Here is a 25,050-nt window from a genome sequence, read left to right on the forward strand (position 1 = left end):
ATGTAAGTATTCATATCATCATTCATTTGTTGTTGTTTTTAAGCAGCAGTAATGCTGAGGGGGGGTATCTGAGCCCCACGCAGTTGGAACTGTCTGTTTGAAACTGTCACATGATACAGTTAGAACTGTCTGTTTGAAACTGTCACATGATACAGTTAGAACTGTCTGTGTGAAACTGTCACATGATGACAGTTTTTAACAGTTGTTTCTTGTGTGTGTGTGTGTGTGTGTGTGTGTGTGTGTGTGTGTGTGTTTGAGAGAGAGAGAGAGAGAGAGTGTGTGTGTGTGTGTGTGTGTGTGTGTGTGTGTGTGTGTGTCTTCTTTGCCCCCGCTTCCCCCCCCCCCCTTTTTAAAAAAAATATTTTATACCAAATGAATTCAAGCAGAGTTTTCTTTATCATGTGTACATTTTGATGTGGTGGACTGTGTAATAGAGAGAGAGAGGAGGGGGGAGAAAGACAGACAGACAGGCAGAGGGGAGGAGAGAGGTAGAGTAGGGATGGAGAGACAGACAGGCAGACAGACTGACTGACAGACAAAAAGGCAGAGACTGAGAAACAGAGAGAGAGAGAGAGGAGGGGGGATTCAGTGACAAAACTTGAAACGAAACTGAAGTGACGAAAACAGTCAAATGTTTGGGTAGATTGTTGCTGAAAGACATACCGCTTGAGCCATGCCATCTGCAGCTGTCAGTGTTTGCAGCCAGGCCTGGGAATAGACGGTGAAGAGCAGTGACTGTGTGTCGATATCCTGTATCCTGAAACCAAAGCTCACTGTGGCCCTTTCGCAAACGTCAGAAGGTGGCAAGCATTAATTAAGTTGGCAATTGATTAACTTTGAATCTTTTTTATATTCACCTTGACAAATAGATACATAAATCGTTTCAAAGGAATTTAAAACATCCCTTCAATATGTACCATTTGCCTCGTCTGATAAAACATTTCTGCATGCTAACAAAGAACCAAATAATTTCTTAAAACGCCGGGGGAAAAATACTGTGACGTTCGCCGCTATATCTATATCGATACATCAGAGCCGCAACCATGTAGGTCTGATTGAGCAATTTTGAACAACTCCCGCTTCCAACTCTTTTTCTTGCATAAAAAAATCTACTTTGATTCAATATATATCAATTTGTTTGTTGTTGTCTTTAAGTAAAACACAAATAGAAACTTATTCTTTAATTACTCCAGTCTACGAATTTTGCTCATTTACAAAGTGCGAAAAACTGCCATTGAAATCAATAAATAGTTCTATCCTGAAAACAAAAAACAAAAAAACAATGCCACAAAGAAGCCACATAGTTATGGCAGCTTTCATTGTTGTTACCTGGGTACTGGGGTACAATATAAAAGAAAACAACAATTGTTCTTTTTCAAGGTAAAATGAATAAATCTAGTGATACAAATTAGCTTAATTCTGCTAAATTATTGATTACTATTTGAATCTTTTTCTTTTTTTCATGGTTATCGAGACTGTGGCAGCTTGAGAGAGTGATTTGGGGCACGTTGAGACCATAAGCATTTTCAAGAAAATAAGCCAATGACCGCGCCGTTTTGGTGAAAATTATGTATTATACTGTTCTGGCCAAAAACGATATATATGTGTGTGTGTGTGTGTGTGTGTGTGTGTGTGTGTGTAATAAATGACAAGAAAAGACAGACACAAGCGGTTTTTGAAGAATCAATGTTGGATGTGATGACTGCATTGTGGATGTGTTTGTCTGCAACAGTTAATACAGCTCAAAATGTGACTTAAAATCAACCTTTCCTGTGTCAGCCTGATCCGGTCTCCCCCTACACATGTTATTTGGTTGCTTTTTGTTGACTATGAAAATAATGGTGTAATTTCATGTTTACACAGTTTTAAAGGCACTGTTATTGACAGAGTTCAATGTTTGAGAGAGACTGAGTTGATTTTGTTGGTTCAGGTGTGTGACAGCTGTCCGCAGTAAAAGGGGTTTATTTCAGGTGTCTAACAACGAACGGTAGTAACAGTTGACGCGCGCAATGGCCGAGCCGAGTGCTGAAAGCGTTAGACTTTCAATCTGAAGGTCCCGGGGTTCGAATCTCGGTAACGGCGTCTGGTGGGTAAAGGGTGGAGATTTTTCTGATCTCCCAGGTCAACATATGTGCAGACCTGCTTGTTCCTGAACCCCATGCGTGTGTATACGCAAGCAGAAGATCAAATACGCACGTTAAAGATCCTGTAATCTATGTCAGTGTTCAGTGGGTTATGGAAAGAAGAACATACACAGCATGCACACCCCCGAAAACGAAGTATGGCTGCCTACATGACGGGGTTAAAAACGGTCATACACGTAAAAGCCCGCTCGTGTACATACGAGTGAAGGTGGGAGCTGCAGCCCACGAAGAAGAAGAAAAAGAAGAAATCCAGAACACTGCATCGATAGATTTCTTTATAAGTAAGCACCTGTACTACACATCGGACACACTGATCCCATCACCAATGAACAAGTGCACCAAACCATCAAGCAGTTCGTTGGACCTTATGAAAAGCTGTTGACGTCAGTTACTAAGAAAAGAAAGCTGCGCAGGTATGACCACGTAACGCGATTCAGTGACGTTGTTAAAGCAATCCTCCAAGGAACTGTCGATGGAGAGACTTCAAGACGTCAAGACTCTTTATTGGCTTGAAATAGAAGGATATAAGGGTATCAAAACGACATTCAATCATCAGCCCCTCTACATCTAAAAATCACAGACAGCAATGGCGGCTCACGCGTGCACACCCCCAGCCGCCGCCCCCACCCCCACCCCACCCCGATACACACATCACCACCATCACCAGAGAGACTGATCCGTTTTGAAGAAATTTGCGCACTGTTGACTTGGAGACACCAATATTCCATTGATTATTAATGGCTCGTGCTCCACCTTAAAAAGTTGGACTTATGGCCACTCCCTCTTTCTTACTTAGTAAGGTTGTGTACATGCGCTTTATTTTCATGTGTGTGTGTGTGTGTGTGTGTGTGTGTGTGTGTGTGTGTGTGTGTGTGCGAGTGTGTGTCTGTGTGTGTGTGTGTGTGTGTGTGTGTGTGTGTGTGTCTGTGTGTGTGTATCTGTGTGAGTGTTTTGCCATTGCTTTTTTTTTTTTTTTTTTTTTTTTTTCGCTTTTCTTTCTTTTTTGCCTTTAAGGGCTGGATGTAAAAAGCAGCTGTGCTTTCTCCACTACCCTCGTGAAATATAAATTCGTTTCGTTTCGTTTCGTTTCGTTTCGTTTCATTCTTTCTGTGAGGCGATCGATGGTGTGATGGTCTTGCACCAGGGTTTTTTGGTGTGTTTTTTAAAGTATTCCTTTACTTCTTATATATATATATATATAAATAAATTTTTAATTAAGACTGTGTGTACATTGCATACAATTTCCATACGATTCGGTACCGGGCGGCAATGACTGGTCATGGTGAGAACAAAACTAATATATAGAAACAAGGTCACAACATGGCAAATTAGAAATATGTAGAAGCGTGATAGAAAGTTTGTTGTTTTTGTTTTTTGTTTTTCTTCTTTCTTTTTCTTAAGTGCAATTTTCATTAATAGAACTGAGATTTGTTTTGGCCAGAACATAAATGATTTGTAAATATAAAACCCAGAAGTCAAGGTCACATTAATGTAAGTCATTTTGCCACTGATATAAACAGCTTTGCGATGTTATTTTGGATTTTTTTTTTCATGATTCCCTTTGGATTAAGTTGTTATCACAGGTGAGTTGTGAAAGCCTTGCATGACTTGCCCTAAGTGTATGGAAGCAGCATAAACTCACGACTGGATAAATCATTAACGCTGAGCAGCCCAGCCCTGCTCATCAGCCGACAGTTGCAGAGAAACTTACAGAACCCAAAGAACATAGAACTAAAGCCAATAATAACACGGACTAGAAAAACGCTGTCAAAGAAAATGAGGGTTTTTTTTTTTTTTTTTAATAGCAAAAAGTGTCAAAGAAAACACATTCTTCGAGACAATTTAAAAAAAAAAATGAAAAACCAACAGTGACGTTGAAAATTACAGCCCTGTCGAAGACAATCAGAGACAGGTATTGGGGTTTACTGTAGCCAAGTGCTCGTCTGACCACAGATGACCGTGGCTCATCTCACAGAGCAAGCTGAAAGCTGACGCCTTTTCAGCAACTAACACGCTGGTCTTCAATGACTCACTCATAATGTGTGACGCCATTCCCGGTTTGAACGCAAAGCCCATTCTAGACCTATTCTCTAAACATTTATTAAATCAAGTCTCTGTATCGTTCACTGTAATATTATATTTGTTGTGCTTCACACACCCACTTAAATTAGTTAGAAGCATACTTGATATCAGTTTAATCCTTCGTCAGTGTAAGATTTCAGCTGACCCTAAGCTTACGTAATTTTGTCTTTCTGTCACACTTAATGCTACAGTCTACAGTTCTGTATGTGACTGCTGTTGGAAACTAAAACCACACCATTATAGTGTTTGGATGAGAATAGATCAGGTATTTAGAAGATACAAAGCCGATTTTCATTGTCGACACTTTACGACATTCACACCATAACATGGTGTCGCTCGCCGCCACTGGGTGAGCTGAAACTTGTGTTTCTGCTGCAGCATGTTTTATTAAATATCTCTTTTGTCAGATCAGTAAACTACAAGTATTATATACTGGAAGAATCGTCGCAAATTCATCTTTAAATCTGTTCCATTTGTGTTTGCCTTCGTTAAACTGATTTAACGCAGTTTGTAATTTTCCGCAATGAGCTCGCTAAAACTGACCCTTTTCAGGTGACTTAAATTAAGATTATAAATTCATCTTAAATAATCAGCACTTCATTTTATACTCATTAGAAGGTAAGTGCTGAGCTCTTTCTTTTGCGACCTATTCAAAGTAAATTGATTCAGGAATCATTTAGAAATCTATCACTGAACAACCTTGTAACAAGCACAATTCTAATAAGATTTTGCCTGACTGGGGACCTTTTGTTTCACGGGCCACGCTTGCGTCAGTGCAGTTCGCTTAACTTGCATACGCAGACGGAGTGGGTGATCACTGGTCACTTTTCCACCTAGCCAGTCGCTGACTGGAGCCTGCTCTCTCTCTCTCTTGCTGTGTCGTGTCGCAAGCAGTGTGTGTTGTGTTTGTTCCCTGACAACGGCTAGCGTCATCGCCATATCTCTTGCACTGTTTTCTTATCTTCTTCTCTTTTATCTTCTCATAATATTGTAAATAAAACAATAGAAAACCCTTTGTAACTGGCCTCTACATGTTCCTGGCCTGCATAGGGATTCTTTTCTATCCTTTAATTCAGTAAATCATTAGTAATTCTTTTGTACCACCCCCTTTAATAATAAACCACTTGGCTACACAAGTGACGTCGCAGACAGGATATTGATCCATCACAATATAGATCCAAATTCATCCTTTAATGTTTAAATCCTTTTATCCAAACAATAAATTAAAGTCCCTTACCACCCAAGTGTACCTTGTCACAACTTGGCACTTGCGATCAAGGATGTTTTAAATTCTTTAAATATCTCTATTAATAAATCACAGCCTGTAGTATATGCAAGGGGCGGAACTCACAAGGCGCGGGGCATCCATGATGGCTGAACTGTAAACTCCTCAGTTGTTCTTTAGACGAATAAATAATTCCGCATTCTTACCTGTGTGTGCCTCTACTTCACTTGGCGACGGGGATGTCTGCTTTTGGACAACTCATGGAGTTCGGACTTGCAGAAGGGGAAGATTGGGGTCAGTATACAGACGTATGGAATATTATTTTGTCGCCAATGACATTACTGAGGAGAACAAGAAGAGAGCCATATTTTTGAGTGCGTGTGGTGGATCTACATACAAGCTCATGTGCGATTTACTTGCTCCAGCCAAACCTGGGACCAAGACATTTGCGGAACTGAAAACACTCCTTCAAAATCACCTCCAGCCCAAACCGTCTGAAATCGTTCAGAGGTTCAAGTTTCACACGCGTTCACGTCACGAGCAGGAATCAGTTGCAAAATATGTATCGCAGCTACCTAATCTGTCGCAAGATTGCAACTTCGGTGAGTCACTTGATTCGATGCTGAGGGATAGATTAGTCTGTGGTATTAACAATAATCGCATTCAAAGACCATTCAAAGACGCTTGTTGTCTGAGAAAGATTTGACTTTTGAGTGAGCGTTTGATGTTGCCATGGCTATGGAGTCAGCAGAAAAGAGTGCTGTAGATCTGCAGGAGAACGCTGTGGGGTCACAGCTGGGGGAAGTCAGAGCACAGTTAACATTGACAAGGTGGAAGGTCGACAGGAGGATAGAGTAGATGTCAAAGTAGTGAAGAGAGATCGTTCATTGAAAGACCTTGAATGCTGGTACTGTAAAAAGAAAGGCCATCTTCAGCGAGAGTGCAGGTTGTTTCGTGCTGAACGTGAACGACACAAGAGGGACTTGAGGAGCAACCCAAGTTCATGCGGACCCATCAAAAAAAGTGGACGACGAACCTGACGCAGATTTGTTGTCTGTTTTTAAGGTGGAGAGCAAAGAAACACCATACCTGGCTACAGTGGAACTGGAGAGCGTCTCCGTAGAGATGGAGATTGATACGGGGGGGCCTCGGTGACGGTGATCAATGAAGAGACATTGAAAAGGATTAGACAGAGGGCATGTTTTCCACTGAAGGCGTCCAACCGAAGATTGAAAACGTACACAGGTGAAGGGATTCCGGTGTTGGGAGCAGGCCAGTGCTCAGTGACATACAAAAAAAGTCCCCAAGGATCCTCGAGGTAATTGTGGTGAAGGGACCTGGACCTTGTTTGCTGGGTCGAGACTGGCTGAAACACATCCAACTGGACTGGCCCGAGAACTGGTGTCAGACGGTGACAGAAGGCACTACTGATCCAGAACTAGAAAAAATTCTGAATGAGGCCTCAGAACTGTTCAAAGGTGTTTAAGCCAACATTTTCATGGACCATGCAGCCCAACCACGCTACTCCAAACCACGCCCAGTCCCTTATGCTCTACGTGAAAAAGTAGGCCAAGAGCTGGATAGATTAGAGTCAGAGGGAACCATTGAGAAAGTGCAATTTTCAGACTGGGCGGCGCCCATTGTCACAGTGGTGAAGCCAGACAAAAGTCTCTGCATCTGTGGAGACTACAAAGTAACTGTGAATGCAGTGTCCAAGTTAGACAACTACCCCATTCCCAAAACGGACGACCTGTTGGCGGAACGCAGTAGAGGAAAGTTTTTCTCCAAATTGGACTTGACGCAGGCATACCAGCAGCTGGAACTGAATGAGGACTCCAAAAAATTCACCACCATCAACACACACCAGGGCCTTTACCGCTACAACAGATTGCCTAATGGGGTGTCATCAGCGCCAGGTATTTTTCAGTGTACCATGGAAAACTGTTGCGAGGGCTGCGAAGTGTCTATGATCGCATTGACGACATCTTATTATCCGGAAAGACGCGGGAAGAACACTTGAAGGCGCAACGAATGGTGTTGACAAAACTGAAAGAGGCTAGGGCCAAGCTGAAAAAGAACAAGTGTGTTTTCATGGCCACTGAGGTACTCTACCTGGGTCTCAGGATCGACCAGAAGGGTATCCGCCCTGTGCCAGAGAAAGTCAGTGCGATTGAGGAGATGCCTAGACCGGTAGATGTCAAACAACTACAGGCTTATCTGGGTATGGTGAACTATTACGCCAGATTCCTGCCAGACCTGTCAATGGTGCTGGCCCCCCTGTACTCCCTGCTGCAGAAAGATGACCCTTGGTCCTGGGAAGAACTGCAAGAAAATGCGTAGTTAGAGTCCAAACAACTACTTCGTTCGCCCCAGGTACTGGTCCATTTTGACTCCACTAAAGACATCATCCTCTCCTATGATGCCTCAAACTATGGGCTTGGAGCCATGATATCACATCGGATGGAGGATGGTAGTGAGAGACCAGTGGCGTTTGCGTCTAGGACGATGAACAGTGCAGAGAAGAATTACAGTCAGGTGGAGAAGGAAGCACTCACCATAGTTTATGGGGTGAACAAGTTCCACCAGTACCTGTATGGTCACATGTTTGACATTTATACAGACCACAAGCCATTGTTGGGGCTCTTTGGGCAGAACAGACAAATCCCCAGCATGGTCGCCCCCGAATTAACGCTGGGCAGTGACTTTGGCGGCATATGAGTACGACCTCAAGTTCAAAGAGGGCTGGAAACACAGTAGGCCTAACGCTGATGGTCTCAGCAGGCTGCCACTCGAGATGACAGTAGAAACCGAGCTCGAACCAGGGGAGATCATTCTCCTAATGGATCAAGTGGAGACCATGCCTGTCGCGGCCAGCCAGATTCGTCAGTGGACTGACAACGACCCAGTACTTGCACAAGTAAAAAGCTTTGTCTTGAAAGTCTGGCCTGAAGACCATCCAGACCAGAGATTCAGACCATACTTGGCTCGGAAAACAGAACTCAGTGTACTGCACAGCTGCCTGCTGTGGGGAACTCGGGTGGTAGTGCCACCCAAAGGCCGCAAGATTTTGTTACAGGACTTGCATGACGCCCATCCAGGAATGATTCGAATGAAGAACTTTGCGAGATCGTATATCTGGTGGCCAAACATGGACAGTGAAATCGAAGCTACAGTGAGAGGGTGTCAGCTATGTCAGAGTCTTTGGAACCAGCCCACCAGTGCTCCTCTTCATTCTTGGGAATGGCCGGATCGTCCATGGACCCGACTGACTACATGCTGACTACACTGGTCCTTTTTTAGGGAAGATGTTCTTGGTCATCATAGATGCTCGCTCTAAGTGGATAGACGCATACCCCATGAACACATCCACGTCAAACGCAACCATTGAAAAAATACGCCAGTCTTTCGCAACTCATGGTTTACCAGAAACCTTGGTCACAGACAACAGGACCTGTTTTTCCAGTAAGGAGTTCGAGGAATTCATGCACAAGAATGGAGTAAGGCACATTAAGTCAGCACCCTATCATCCATCCACCAACGGGCTAGCCGAACGGGCTGTGCAGACTTTGAAGCAAGGCCTGAAGAAAATGACGAGCGAGACACATAGAGACTCGAGTTTCCCGACTCTTGTCCGCATATCGGGTCACTCATCAGACAACCACACGGTTGTCACCAGCAGAAATCCTGTTCAATAGGAAGGTGCGGACACGTTGGGACCTAATCCAGCCTGTAGTGGATCGGCGAGTTGCCCAGAGGCAGCTGCAACAGAAACTGAACCATGATCATGCTGAAAAGAGAAACTATGTAGCGTGTGATCAGGTGTACATCAAGAATTTTTCAGTGGGCAAGAAGTGGTTGCCAGGGGTGATGATGCAGGCTACAGGACCCCTGTCTTATCTGGTTCCAGTGGTGGACGGCCGTCACATGAAGCGACATGTCGACCACGCACTGTCACGGGCCAGCAACCAACAGGAGTCTCAGGAGCCGGACCAACAGCTCGGTCAGCCCGAGCTTGATGTTCTACCAGTACCACCATTGAGCCCACAGCCATCATTGTAGCTGTCACCAGGGGTGGACCAACCAGAGTCCACGCCGCTGATAGACTCGAGAACGATGCAGCCACAGGACCCGAGACCCAGCACTGGTGAGGTAACGGCAGCACCAAGCCCGTCGCAGGACCGAGGGCCCTGCAGTTTGGAGGGGGCTGCAGCACCAAATCCGGCACCTAAGCCAGCCTCTCAGCCTGCCAGTCGTCACCAGAGACTACCAGCACATTTCAAAGATTATGTTGTGCAGTAGTTCAGAGATGTTTGGACAGAAATTGAGCCGGATCCGGAATGAGAAAAAAAAGAAAAGAAAAAAAAAAGCCTTTTCAGAACATACTTTTTTTTTTTCTTTTTTACCTTTCAGATGGGGGAGGCGGAGCAGAACAGTAGTGTTAATTGACCTTTTTGTTTAAAATAATGATTTATGCTTTTCGTTTTTAATTGTAGAATTCAACTGAGACTGAGATAGAGACAGCCAACCAGAACATTTTCCGTTCACATTATTTGTATGATTATTAATAGTTTTAAAGGGGCGTGGGGGGGGGAATATGTAGTATATGCAAGGGGCGGAACTCGCAAGGCGCGGGGCATCCAAGATGGCTGAACTGTAACCTCCTCAGTTGTTCTTTAAACGAATAAATAATTCCGCATTCTTACCTCTGTGTGCCTCTACTTCACAGCCCTTGCCACGTACTCTCACATTACTACAAGATTTTAATGATGGGCTAGCTGGGGACTATCCTAACGCGGACTATCCTAAAACCCGCTTGGCCGAGAGAGTGGGGATGTAAACTTGGGCAAGACACTTTCAACTGTGAACAAATTCTAGCCTAGATAGTCGGAACAGCAGTTGCCTCCGCTGCTGTTCTGATAGTTACAGTCGGACACGCCTGACTATCACACAATGATGCTTCAGTCCATGGAGCTGTAGAACAAAATGAACAACACAGTGAACACAATGTTGGCGACGACAACATGGACATCATGGTATCAAAAAGGTAACAAACTAGTTGTGCACAGCATTGACAGTGCAGGTGTACATTTCACAAGATACATTTGACATTATACCATCATAAAGAGTGTTCAAACATTAATCCCTTCCCTATAAGTACTTTATTTCTTTGAACTTAAACATTAATGCAAACGCACTAGAACAAAGTGAATTGTAATGCTGTAAAAATCGAAGTGATGGGTTCGGTAAAAGCTATCTACGTGCATTACTGAATTGATCGTGACATCAGTTTTGATGGCGTTTGGAAGACAGCAGTAAGTGAAGACAACAACAGAAATAACCAGTATCCAAATCACAAGCGACGTTAATAAACAGACAAACGGCTGTTACTGACGACAAAACGGACGTCAGTTTGAGGCATAATGGCATCAAAGATGCCATTAGTTCTGTGGGCCGGCAAACTTGATAAGTGAGACAGGTCCGTTAAAAAGAAAAGCTACATCTGAAAATAGATAGAAATAAAAATTGTAAAACCATGGAAGGCCTACCTTTTAATGGCGCCGCGCAACCACTATACATGCATAGCACGACTGAACGTTTTAAAGCAAGTAATCAAAAGAATGAAATGCCAGTGGTAACAGTTCGCTAGGCCGGGCTACATTGTCCTCTTCCCCCCTCCCCGATCCCAACTGGCCTCTCTCTAAACGCCCCTCTCCCACACCCTTTACACCGCCACCCCTCCCCTCTTCCACCCCCACGCCTGCTCCCACCCCTTCCCCGGCTTTAGTCCAGCTGCCAAATAAGTATTTAACACAGGTGCTGCCGATAAACTAAACACACACACACACACACACACACACACACACAGATTGTTTCTCCGTGCTAACCCGCCCCCCCGCCCCCCCCACTCTCCCTCTCACTGTGTGTGTGTGTGTGTGTGTGTGTGCGTGTAAGGTATCATAAAAATAAGATACTGTACAACAATGTGTAAATGAAAACATCAAAAAAATAAATCCCATATATAAGTAAAATGCACACACACACACACACACACACGCACACACTGTCACACACACACACACACACACACACACACACACACACACAGAGTGAGAGGGAGAGAGACAGGGGGTGGGGGTGGGGGTAGCACCGTGGAGAAACTGCTTGGAAACAAGAAGCACAGGCCCCCACGACGGAGGTGACGAAGACTGGGACGTTTTTTTCTCACAGCACGCACGACGAGTCTTGCAGTCACAATGACGCTGTGTTTTCACACTCGGAAATAGATGCAAGACCATGTCTCAAGTCTGAACGTCTACTGACTGCCAACCCTCCATTCCTTGTGAATATATATACATATATATATATATATATATATATATGTGTGTGTGTGTGTGTGTGTGTGTGTGTGTGTGTGTGTGTGTGTGCCAGTGTGAACAGAGGAGCCTCTCTCTCTCTGTCTGTCTGTTTCTCTGTCAGGACTCTGTCTGTCTGTCTGTCTGTCTCTCTCTCTCTCTCTCTCTCTCTCTCTCTCTCTTTCTCTCCCAGGACACGGCAAACATTCCGAAGAAAGGATTTCTTTTCGTTGTCTTAATATCACGCAAAGTATAAAAGATATGTTCATCATAGTTCAGTCATGAAGAAAATCGTTTGAAGATAGCACTAAATGTCTGTTCTATAGGAGCATCAAACTTGACTTTTGTCAAGAAAAATATATCTCACAACTTCCAGATACATACGGCATTTTTCCTTCAATAAAGTTTCGTCAGTTGCCGACTGGAGTAATCACCAAACCGCTGCAAATCGACGACTGACTGATTACTCAGTGAAGACTGAAGAACAGAACGTGTAAACAGAGAAAACAAATTTTGCAAGGAGTGTTATATAGGAAGTGTTGGGGATGAATTTCATTTTGTCTTAGGATGTCCTAAAAATATTGTAATTCGAAACAAGTTGATCATACCACGCAAATATCAGTCGCATATGTCAATGTTCGGTTTATCAGTCCGACCAATTCTTCGCGCAGTGGAAGAAAGCACAACTTAATTTAAGTAAATTCATAGAACTTGGAAATGGTGCGTAGCTTCGAGTTACATCCAAAACGTATTTGCCAATATGTTGAATTTTGTCGTTTCAAGCTGGTTTATGATTTCAAATGGTTTTAGTTTATGATTTTAAATGGTTTTATCATTGTGTGTGTGACTTTGACGGGTGTCATGCAGCTTTGGTTTATTTGGGATAATTTTGGTAAAAACAAACTCATGTTCGTCATTTCCTGCTCTGCAGCAGAAGATGCTTCGGAGAAACCGGTGGGCTGAAAGCGCGCATGGAAGTGATACAATAATCTGTCAACTGATTACATATATTTGCTGTTAAAAGCATGGATGATTTTCTAACAGTTGAAGCAGACGTCAGAAATATGAAAAGGCAATGACAACCAGAAGTATTTAAAGCAAATTAGCAACAAAACGACTTGCGAAACAACTGCGCACTTTCATCACAATGATGTGAACTATCATGCATGTCCATGACTTCTATGAGTGTAGAAGTTGATACATGATAAAGCTACATGTGTATATTGACTTGGCTTGTTCGACGTTTGAAGCCCCTCCCTCCCACCCCCACGAAGCATGTTCGTCGTTCTGCCGAATAAAACTACATACTGAGAAACATGTGTGGCAAGCACAAGATGATGTGTAACTGTGTATCAGCTAGTTTCTGAAGACTGCTCCTTAAGTCTGTTATGCTGATATACACTGCAACAATAAAATACAAGAATTTCACGCATCAGTTTCCATTTCTTTTTCTTCCCTTGATTGTTGTGTGTTATATATATAATTATATATATATGTATATATAATGTGTATATATATATATATATATCACCCGTGTTGTTTTGTAGTGTGTTTCTTCTTGTTTTTGTTTTTCTAACCAGTAATTGATATTTTGTGTATACATATAAATTACTGCTGTTTCAATATCTGTTGAATGAAATGTGGATGACATTGCATCCAACTGTAATAATAATATGATTACGATTTTAGATCATCACTTATTATTATTATCATTTTTGCAGTTCCAGGATGGCAACAAACCTTGCAGATCTTCAGCAGGAGGAGGATGGAAGGCACAAGGACCAGTTTGAAACACCATCTGATTCTGTGTCAGCGGTCAGGCATTATCGTCAGAGTAACCGGGTCATACAGTTTGATCCTCCACCACCACCACCACCACCACCACCATCTCAGTCACTGATATTGACCAGCACTTTCATTTCAACAGGGTCACAAGGTTTGAACCTAAGGTCCCTGATCTTCACCCTGCCCTTCTCTCTGACCTTCTGACCTTCCTCATTATGTCCCTCACTTTTATATTCTGTTTGAGAACTGTCACAGAAAACTGGTTGGTAATGGAGTGGTATCGATGGTCTAGTTAGTGATAACACTTCCAAACAGGAAGGGAGAGAATCTGAGTGTGCGGGATCGAATCCCACACTCACCAGAATTTTCTCCTTGAGAATTGAGCGATGGTCTGGTTCCTAATTATTTGGATTAGATGATAAACCAATGTACCATGTGTACCATGCACTTGTCGCACATAAAAGAATCCATGGCACACCAGCTGCCGTGGCGAAGTGGTTAGCATCGCGGACTGACGGCTGGGAGGACGCGGGTTCGAATCCCAGCGGAGGTGGGTTTTTCGGCCCGTGGCCGGCTCCTACCCAGAGTTGAGTGTGCTGTGGGCTTAAATGGGGAGACTGGGACCACACAGTCGAGTGTCATCCACTTCAAGGATGCGTCTTTGGGTGTGTTGCTCTAATTACCTGACCAACACTGCAAGTGTCTGTATCTCTCGGGCCTGGTTAACGCCGGGATATCATTATGACAGGAAGCGTAGAGTACAGCCTTGTCACGCAGTCCCAAACCAAAATGACCTCCATAGCAACATCGTCATCATCATCGTCATCCTCCTCCTCCATCGTCATCAACATTAAAAAAAAAAAAAAAGTCTCAAAGTCTGTGGCCTTTCATGCCCTGCTCTCATGGTGACCTCAGTTTCGATACCCTCCACTTCCGTGCTTGGGGTGAGTTCTGTCAATGTCGTCAGTGTCGGCAGATTCATGGGGGGCTGTTGTTTGAGGGACGTGGTGGCGGTCTCCACTCTGGGAGAGACGCTCACTCAGTCTGGCTCCGCGACTAAGCCATTATTGTCGTTAGTAGGGGGCTTAGTAGGTGGTATCCTAAGTACGTTAAAACAGAACAGGCACCACTGAACACCATCGAAGTGACTCAACAGCAGTGCAGGGTCTCCTCTGGTGTGTGGCCTCGAGGCGACCTAACATCGATGGTTCCCTGTGGACTGCCGACGCTGGAACTGCGACGGACGAACCCGGGTGTGGCCGTGTATGGGGGAATCTAAATGAGCGGCGTGAGAGTAATGCCACTGAAATGGCGCAGAGGATGGGGCAGCAAAAAAAAAAAAAAAAAAAAAAAGAATCCATGGCAACACTTGTCCCTGGCAAAATTCTTTGTAAAAACAAAAAAAAAAACAACTAATTTGATGATGAAACAAATATACCTGCAGACAGGAAAAAAAAAAGTGGTGCTGCACAGTGGTGATGCACTCTGCCACGGGAGAGCAGCACAAAATTCACACAGAGAAATCTGTTGTGACAAACAGAAAAATACAATACAGTTTTGTTTCCGAGTGGGTGACAAGGGAGATAATTGTAAACAAGGTTCTTTTGATTTTCTTCCCAACTTCTGAGCAGCTGAATTTAGTTTGGGATATTACCGTTCAGAATCTCAGCTTTTTGTTGTTGTTGTTGCTTTTGTTTGTTTGTTTTTTGTGGTGGCCAAACTGAAATTTGCTTAGACTACAAAGTAAAAAATTATTGGTTCTGCTGTGCATCAAATGAAAGATAAGCTGAAAACAGAATTTAATTACACATACTTAACCGTGACCCAACTAGTGCAGACTCCGGCAGGGGTCTGACATTCCTTCCGATTTCCTTTCTGTTCAGATCAGGCATGTTCACGTTGTCAAACTGATTTCATAGATGGTGGATTAAATTGTCTCCATTTAACAAAACAAACAACAGTTTGCTGTTATGATTTGAATGAAAATAAAATAAGTTAAAAGTTATGTTCAAAATATTATTTGGGTGTGCTTTTTCATGGAAAGAACATATTTCCATGAAAAGTCACTACTCACTCACATAAGATGATATTGCCAAGGCTTGGAAAAAGAAGATGATTGGATGGATGTTTATAAACAAATTTTGTATGTTCTTGTTGCTATTTCCAAAATTATGTTTCATCTATTGTTAATGTAAATAACAGTTTCAGTGTTTTTAACTCTTTAAATATGCATATATATAATGAATGTGTTTATAATCTCAGTGTAACTTTTAGGGAAAAAAAATCACACACACACACACACACACACACACACATATACATATAAGATAAGATAAGATAATAATAACTTTATTATCTCCAACTGGAGAAATTTGGTCAGGTGCATTATCACAACATAGACAAGTAAACAACATGGGGACCATAACTGTAAAAGCCAACAACAGCCCCTACAAATATTACGAAGATACAAATGTAAAAAATATCACATACATCGTTTCATACATACATCCACACACTGCAAGTAATAACTAGTATTCTTAATGTAAAATCAGAAAGAATTAAGAAACATTATTTGAATATAATTATAAACATAGCCTACTATACTCCACATTGATTATAATAGACAAGATGAGAATAAAGATGAACTGCGGAAAACCACAACCAGATAATCAGCACACACCCGCACCCCCCCCCCCCCACCACCACCAACCCCACACACGCGGATAACTTGATTAAACAAGAGTAATAAAGATATCTTCTCAAATAAAAGCATTTCACATAATCGCTTTTAAAAACATTGCAATTAATTATTACATCGTAATTATTAAACAGAAATATATTTAGAATATGGACGTTAGCATTAGACATATTCCATTGTGCATTCATCCTGCATATTGCACATTATTCTTTCTACATATTGCACATTCATTATAACCAATTGTCACGTTTTAAGCTCAGTAAACACACACACACACACACACACCACAACTAGAACAAGGTACAGCCTATCATGCATGGACTTTCACACGTCTCACATGAGAGTGTGCGCGCGCACACACACACACACACACAGTTCTCAAGAATTTAAAAGGTGGATTGAACGTGGAATAAAAGTCTTCAGAGCTCTGGATTTCAACTTAAAAGTTCTGTAGCGTCGTCCTGATGGCAATAGCTCATAATACTTTGCTAAAATATGGGTGTCGTCAGTTGCTATCTGCCTGCTTTTTTTAACCACTCGACTTTCATACAGCTCTTGCATACTAGCTTGTTTCACTCCCACAATTTTACTGCATACACTCATGACATCGTTCAAAACACGCTTACTCCTCACTCCCAAACTTCCATACCAGCACATAAATGAAACTGTAAGCACAGACTCGATACAACATCGATAATAACTTTGAAGAATATTTGAATTTATACCAACATTTCTAAGCTTCTGTAAACAAAAAATTCTAGATGTATATATATATATATATAATGTGTGTGTATGTATGAAGTGGCTACAACTAGATTATTATCCGTATAGGCATGCATATATCATTCATTCATAATGTTATTATTGATGAATATCTTTGATAACCTGTAATGATGGCAACTCATGTCACATTCACACACACACTCACTCACTCAATCACACACGCACAAGTTTGTTCATTGAAAAAAAGTGGTATACTACCCAAAACCTTATACACAGACACACACACACACACACACACACACACACACATCAGACTTAACGACTGAGTTGTCTGTTTTTCAGGACGTGGACCAGTGCACCAGAGGAGGGCCCAAAAAGAGCTGCAGTTTGAGCTTGTGCAGGCCATAGAAAGGGACAACCTGTCTGCTGTCCAGTATTTAATCAGTGAAGGAACTCAATTGAACTGCATTATTATGTTCAACAAAACACCATTAACCTACGCCATTGAAAAGGAGAGTTTTGTTCTGGCGAAAGTACTGGTAAAATCAGGTGCTAACACGAACTACCGGGAACCATACGGCAACGCTCAGCAGCCTCTGCACATTGCAGTGAACGTTCACAGCTGTGACATGATGGAGTTTCTGCTGGACAATGGTGCAGACATCAATGGCAGAAACGGCTGTGGGTTAACCCCACTGATGCTGGCCAGCTATACAGGTCAGCTGGAAGCTGTGCAGCTTCTGCATTCTCGCGAGGCGGACCTCAACATCAGAGACCATGTGGGGAAGACGGCAGTTCACAGAGCCGCGGAGGGACAGCACAGCTTTGTGCTTCAGTTCCTGCTGACAAAAGGGGCTGACATTAACGCTTTGGACAGGTTCGGCAGGACCGCTTTATACCACAGCATTATGTTCCGGCATATGGACATGATTAAGCTCCTTCTGGAATCAGGTGTGTCGGTGAATGGTTCAGACCTCTTTAGCCAGTCCCCTTTGCAGGTGGCAGTGCACCGACTGAGCCGACAGAACATGAGAGCTGTGTTGTCTACGTCCCTGGATTACCACAAGCGGGAGAAGAGAATCCCCACAGCTGAAGTTCGCATGCTGCTGAACAGTGGGGAGAGTGAAGCGACTGTCCGTGTGGATTTTGAGATCCTGCAGCTCCTCGTCAACGCTGGCGCTTTGCTGGACTTCTTCAAACTGGGCGATTATTTTGAGAATCTTCCCAATCATGTGCACGATGATGACTTGAAAATCGCCCTTTGGCATTTTCTGGTGGTTTGTGACTGCACCAGTGACCATGAATACTTTTCCCTGATGGGGTCAAAGATGAGTGCGTCTGTGCTGGACACCTGGAGGCAGGAGAAGAAGTCTCTTCAGCAGCTGTGCAGGACTGCAGTTCGAAACCAGCTGAGGAGAAGGAAGCCTTGTGACATTCATGACTCTGTGAACAAACTGCCTGTACCAACACCCCTGAAAAACTTTTTAAACCTGTCAGACTTTTTTAAGAGGTATCCCCAGTTTCCGCCACTGTTCACTGCGGTTGGTTGTTAATCATACGCAGGAGATGGTAAGTTTTAAAGCAGTATTATTTCATGTGACCTGCAGTATAGCCTGCATGTGAAGTTACTGTGATGACCGTGATTGTGCCAAAAGAACATAGTCCCTTGTTAGACTTAACATGCACTATGTGTGTGTGTGACTGAGTGGATGTGAGCGTATAAGCATCTATTTCTCTTTCACCAAGCATTGGCTGTGTCTTTAAACTGGTGTATACTGTGAAGTAAAAATATTTATCATTTAATGGAGAATCATTTTTTTAATGTCTTTCCACAAGGTCTACATTTTCTAAAAGACAAGTTTGCAGTTGGAAGGGCACACACATATATATTAAACACATATATGCACACACACAGTCATTTTCCACATTAGACCGTTGGAAAGTTCCACAGCCATCTTGGATCTTGCACATGTGCATCTAACTTTAACTCAAAATTGTGAGCAATGCCAAAGGCGATTGACGTAGGCAAAAGCAGCAAACATACTATCCTCCATTTCTTCAATTGATAGCCTCCATAGCTTCAACCAAACTTTGTACAATGAAGTATAATATGCACAGTAAAAAAAAAAAAAAAAAAAAAGAGAAAATATAAAACAAAAAATGGAAAATAATAAGCCTGCTGTTTCGCATGTTTTGCCTCTCTTGATTGCCTTTGTTGCTCGCAGTTTTTGGAGAGACAGTCAACTTCAAGAGCACAGATAATCGTAATGTGATGTGCCTCTACAAGGTGTGTTCAAAAAAGTATCTGACCTTAATTTTTTGTGCATAAACAAATGAAGCTAGGGAGGTGTGGTTTGGTGCACGTATGTAGGCGACCCAAATGTGCATACATGATTTTTTTCCTGCCTGCAGAAGCTGTCAGTCAACCGTAGACCGCCAATGAGTGAGGAAGTGTAAGTGAGCGCCGTTGGATTTTCGTTTTTGACAAAATGACTGAAAAACTTGAACAACGCTACAGCATCAAATTTTGTGTCAAGCTTGGCGATTCCCAAATGGAAATGATTCGCAAGATTCAACAGGCCTTCGGGGACGAAGCAATGAGCACCACTCAAATAAAGGAGTGGTACAAGGGCTTCAAAGATGGCCGCACATCAGTGGAAAGTGAAGCACGTTCTGGTAGGCCCTCAACATCCCGAAATGAGATTGTCATTGACTAATTGAGAACCCTGGTGATGCACACCTGTGCTTCATCAGGCTCCCTACTCTCCTGACATGGGTCTGTGTGACTTCTGGCTGTTCCCACAGCTGAAAATGCCTCTGAGAGGGACCGGATTTCAATCCAGAGAAGACATCATGCAGAATGCGACGGATCAGTTGCATGCCATCCCAAAAGAGGCGTTCCAGCGCTGCTTCAGACAGTGGCAGAACTATTGGGAGAAGTGTGTGGCAGCCCAAGGGGACTACTTTGAAGGAGATTAGTGTAAGTTTGTTGTATTTGGATACGAGTAGTTTTTTATGAACAAAGGTCGGATACTTTTTGAACACACCTCGTATAAGTCATGTAAGCTCAGAACTCTCTAGCAGTGTATTCAACACCCACATGTCCACCTCCCTAAACGCACTCTGCCTTCACACACTATCCCACTCTACTGGCACACATGCACTTGTAAGTGCAACACACACAAACACACAAACTCACTCACTCACACACTCACCCCTAAACATTAACATTTTCACAAAGTCATAGACTTAGCCCCACCACCCCTCCATCCTCACACAATTATGAATACACACAAATGCACAGGCATGCACACACACACACACACACACACACACACACACACACACAAACTTACATTGTAATTTCTATGGAAGATCTACACCTCAAGTTGGGTCAACATTTGAACCCCCTCCCTTTCCCAAAAGTCTGGTAATAGTTACCTGTTCTCCCTCTCTCTGTCTCTCTCTCTCTCTCTGTCTGTCTGTCTGTCTCTCTCTCTCTCTCTCTCTCTCTCTCACACACACACACACACACACACACACACACACACACACACACACACACACACATATTCAATCTTATGATAATGTTATTATGAAGGAATAATGTCCATGCTGCTGCTTCGAGATATTTGTGGTCCTACAACAGTTCAAGCACAATGGCAATTATGGAACTTTATCACACCCTGGGTCCTGTACACAGGGAGAATTCAACATTTATATATCACTGACACCTGTTATGGATGCTTCTCAATGAGCTTTCATTCATTATGATCACTTTAAAGTCAAAGCATGTTGCGCTACGCTACTGGTCAGGCATCTGCTTAGCAGATGTGGTGTCGCACATTTGTCCGAACGCAGTGACACCTTGAGTAACTGAACTGAACTGAACTCAAGAGTAAAAGATTATCTGGCACAGTGATATAGTATGGAATTTCTGACTATGACATGCACACACAATTGTAATGTAAACATGTGCACAATTTAAGTGTTTCTACAGATATAAAGATACATATCTTTCTCTCATCAGTATCAGTTGGTGGATAGACTGTCTCTTTGTTTGTTTGGGTTTTTTTTTAATGATCAAACTGTCTATTGTTCTTTTTGTCATGTATTCCAGCCTTGTCTGTTTTACTTTACTATTTGCCTCAGTTTCCGTTTGCCTTATTTCCACAATGAAAGATACCCAGTTTCAGTTTCAGTAGCTCAAGGAGGCGTCACTGTATTCGGACAAATCCATATATGCTACACCACATCTGCCAAGCAGATGCCTGACCAGCAGCGTAACCCAACGCGCTTAGTCAGGCCTTGAGAAAGATACCCAGTCACATTGAACTCAGTTCTTTAGATTTCATGTGCTATAGTGATACGTACCTTTGCTATTCTGCAGATGGGGCAAATAATCTCGATACAGTTACCTGTGAGCAAGCTGAAGAGGTTGTTTTTTTTTAATATCTGTTTATGCTCAACAGTGTCAGCTTTCAGATGTGAAATATTGCTTTGTTTGTTTTTTATTTTATTTCTCTTGTTACTAGTTTTGCTTTATGAATGTTATGAACTGTGATATACAATGAGATAATGAATGCTGAACTTAAGTTTACATTTTTTTATGAATGCTGTTAACCTTCACTGCATGCCATGTGGTTTGTGTGCATCACCTCCACCACTGCCACCAACCCCCACCCCCAGAAAGTGATGCATATGGGTTCCATAGACCCACAACATGAAATAGTGGGTCACTTGTAAATTGACTCTACAGGGAATGGATCTGACAGATGTAGGAATATGTGGGTAGATAACAAATTATGGTGAAGGTTAGAAAGATATATGTGTGTTTATGCAGTTCATTTGTGTGTGTTGTTTGATTTATTTCTCTCTCTCTCTTATATATATATATATATATATATATATATATATATATATATATATATATATATATATATATATATATAGTGTGTGTGAAAGTATGATTGCTTTTTCTATTTTTTCAGATAGCAATAATGATGTTTTGTGAGGATGATGTCGATATGGACTATTGTCTTCCTCAGCATGTTTTATTTGATGTTTGGTTTTTAAATTCTGTGATCAGAAAAATATCCTTGATGCACAACACCAGCACTGTATACCATTATAAAGTAATACTGTGATAGAACACGTATTAGAATGTCTGGGTACTGTCACCTGAAAATAAAATCTTTTATCTACAGGTTCTTATATTTTGAGCTGGCTTGGTGCTCTTCTTGCTTAATGCGTCGGATCTGTTGGTGTTTTTTTTTGTTGTTTTTTGTCTGACTTTTTTTTTTTTTTTTTTTTTTTTTTAAGAATTAAAAAGAAAGAAAGAAAAATATATATGTTTGTGTGTGTGTGTGTGTATGTATGCATGTATACATTATTACATGTACATATTATACATGTATGCATAATCATTTGGAATGTTTAAGTGTTCACTTGGAATTCATCTTTCTTTCTTTTCACCCAGAAATAACCATAAAGCACAAAATGATGAAAGGATGAGAAGAATGTTGCTGGTGACAATATAAGTGGTTTCATTCTTAAAAAAAAAAAAAAAAAAATCTTCAGAATCGAGTCAGTTGGGTTTTCCTCATAAGAATTGCAGTTTGTAAAGAAAATTCCAGTTGGAATACCTGGTTCGTGATGACAATAACAATTCTCCTGCCTGCATAGTCTACTCCAGTAAACTCTAGGCACCTCAGAGTCTTTTCGGCCAACTTAAACCAAGGGATGAAACTTTAAAGGTAGTGTGAAAGAAAATTGCTTGATTTGGAAGAAGACTGATATGCATGACTAACAGTAACTGAAAGAAGGGTGGGCTTTTGGAGTTTGTTTTGTTGTTGTTGTTTTTAGTAAATGAATAAATAATGTTACAAATAAGTAGATAGACAGGAGCCACCTTGCAGGAAGATAAAGCCACTCATTGCAGATCTTGTGGAAGGAAAATTTATATTTTCATGTCCTGTCACCGTCACCGTCACCGATCCCTCAGATTCCGCATCCTTTGGGGCGCCTTCGAAGCTTTGTCAACCACCTTTCTCCAGTCCTCGCGTCTCTCGGCCGCTCTCAGGGTGTCTCTCAGCTCCATGCCTGTCCACTCTCGAATGTTGTCCTCCCATCTCTTCCTTTGTCTGCCTCTTCTTCTTCCTCCCCTCACTGTGCCTTGTAAGATTGTTTTAGCAAGACCAGAGGAGCGTGTGACATGACCAAACCACTTCAGTTTTCGTTGTCTGGCGAGTGTTTGAAGGTCAGTATAGGGCCCGATTTCATTGCGGATGCATCTCTTGACTTCTTCATTCATGATGTGGTCTTTGTATGAGATGCCTAAGAGTCTTCGGAAGCACCTCATTTCTACAGCTCTTATTCTTCTCTCTAAGTCCGCTGTGAGGGTCCATGATTCACATGCATATAAGAAGATTGACATGACCAGAGAGCGCATAAGTCTGATTTTGGAACTGATGGCGATTTTTCTGTTTCTCCAGATGGGTTTGAGCTTGGTCATTGCGGCTGTGGTCTGGGCAATTCTTGACAGTATTTCTGGTTTTGATCCCTCGTCTGTCACGATAGATCCCAAATATTTGAATCTGTGAACATTTTCAAGTTTCTGGTCTTTGATTTTGATTTCTGATGTGAAGTTGCTGTTTGTCATCACTTTTGTTTTTTCCCCGCTGATTTCCATACCAAATTTTGTTGATTTTTCTTCTAAGCGGTTCACTAAGTCTGTTAGTTCTTGCTCGTGACCAGCTAATCCGTCAATATCATCAGCGAAGCGCAAGTTTGTGATTGTTCGCCCTCCAATGCTCACTGTTCCTTCATGTTCTTCTAGTGCTTCTTCCATGATTCTCTCAAGAAATAGATTAAAGAGAATAGGGGAGAGCAGGCAGCCCTGGCGCACACCAACCGTCCGAAACCAATCACCTATGTTGTTGTTGTGAAACACTGCACTTGTTGCATTCTCATAGAGGCTCTGTTGATTAGGTTGGCATTGATGTTGTAGAGGTTCATAGTTGCCCACAGTGCAGCGTGCCAAACTCTGTCGAATGCTTTCTTAAAATCGATAAAGACATGATAGAGGTCCTGTTGATGCTGGAGATATTTTTCCATTATGAGTCTTATGTTGAAGATCTGCTCTGTTGTACTGCGTCCAGGTCTGAATCCAGCTTGTTCTTCTGCGATGATTCTTTCAGCCTGTGGTTTGAGCCTGTTCGGTAAGGTCTTCAGCATCACTTTGCTTGGGTGACTGATGAGACTAATGGTGCGGTAGTTCTGGCATTGTTGGAGGTTGCCTTTTTTAGGAAGTGTTATTGTAAGGGATTGTGTCCACGCTGACCTGTGTCCTGTCACACATACTGGTAATTGTAGACATCTAGCATTAATTTTCACATTTGAATGTTCTCATATAAAGATTTTTAAAAAGGTAGGACAAGGGAGGTGTTATGTCGTGAGTTTGGTGAAACAGGGTAGCAGGAGGGTGGAATCGAAGACAAACTTCTGAAATAAATAGAAGTACAATTTAAGTTTTAGTTTCATGTTCCAGGAAGTGAAAGTGTGGGGACTGATCCAAACAAGTACTGTACCACATCTGAGTGTAAACTTTTTTTTCTTAAGCAGGTGACTGATCTTCACATCATATTGGGTTTGCAGAATGATTCATGTCCAAACCGCAGTGAGAAGTATGAGAGCATCTATTCCTATAGATTCTTCTTCAGAAGTGGATTCTGTTAAATGTAATCACTGCAATAGTAAAACTGATTTTGTCCAGCATTATTTGTGAGCATTCTTAATTTTCCTTAATAAGTCAAAACCGCTCAGCTTGGATGCCACAAAGAAATGAAAAGGTATACAGTCCTCCTTTTTCTTTTCCTTTTTAAAGCAAAAAGCACTATGGAGTTACACTTCAAAGTCACTGAAATGTTGATGAAGATGGTGAGAGCATCAGGACTGAAGTGCCCTCCACAGTGTATTTCTTCAGTTCACATCAGGTTGGAGAGTGTACCCTACTGAATTCTACAGCTTTATGGGCGTTTT

General features: G+C 42.2%; 1 protein-coding gene across 2 annotated transcripts; it reads left to right on the forward strand.

Moving 5' to 3' along the window:
• Positions 1 to 12,744: 12,744 nt before the first annotated feature.
• On the forward strand, positions 12,745 to 19,521 carry LOC143276178 (uncharacterized). 2 transcript variants are annotated; one of them, XM_076580611.1, is made up of 4 exons: positions 12,765 to 12,876; positions 13,526 to 13,740; positions 17,353 to 18,579; positions 19,423 to 19,521. In XM_076580611.1, exons 1-3 carry the CDS (start codon positions 12,830 to 12,832, stop codon positions 18,561 to 18,563), a joined length of 1,473 nt encoding a protein of 490 aa, XP_076436726.1. In that variant the 5' UTR covers positions 12,765 to 12,829; the 3' UTR covers positions 18,564 to 18,579; positions 19,423 to 19,521. The 2 variants fall into 2 exon arrangements, with proteins under 2 accessions (XP_076436736.1, XP_076436726.1); XM_076580621.1 differs by lacking the exons at positions 12,765 to 12,876; positions 19,423 to 19,521 and adding an exon at positions 12,745 to 12,758 and having other exon boundaries at positions 17,353 to 18,563.
• Positions 19,522 to 25,050: the final 5,529 nt, after the last annotated feature.

The sequence above is a fragment of the Babylonia areolata genome, chromosome 2 (genome assembly GCF_041734735.1).
Source record: "Babylonia areolata isolate BAREFJ2019XMU chromosome 2, ASM4173473v1, whole genome shotgun sequence".
Lineage (NCBI taxonomy): Eukaryota > Metazoa > Mollusca > Gastropoda > Neogastropoda > Buccinidae > Babylonia > Babylonia areolata.

Coding starts and splice junctions, on each gene's coding strand:
- LOC143276178 (XM_076580611.1), top strand. CDS start 12,830: ATGGATGATTTTCTAACAGTTGAAGCAGACGTCAGAAATATGAAAAG. Junction 12,877..13,525: donor GACGTCAGAAATATGAAAAG/GCAATGACAACC, acceptor TCATTTTTGCAG/TTCCAGGATGGCAACAAACC. Junction 13,741..17,352: donor CATTTCAACAGGGTCACAAG/GTTTGAACCTAA, acceptor TCTGTTTTTCAG/GACGTGGACCAGTGCACCAG.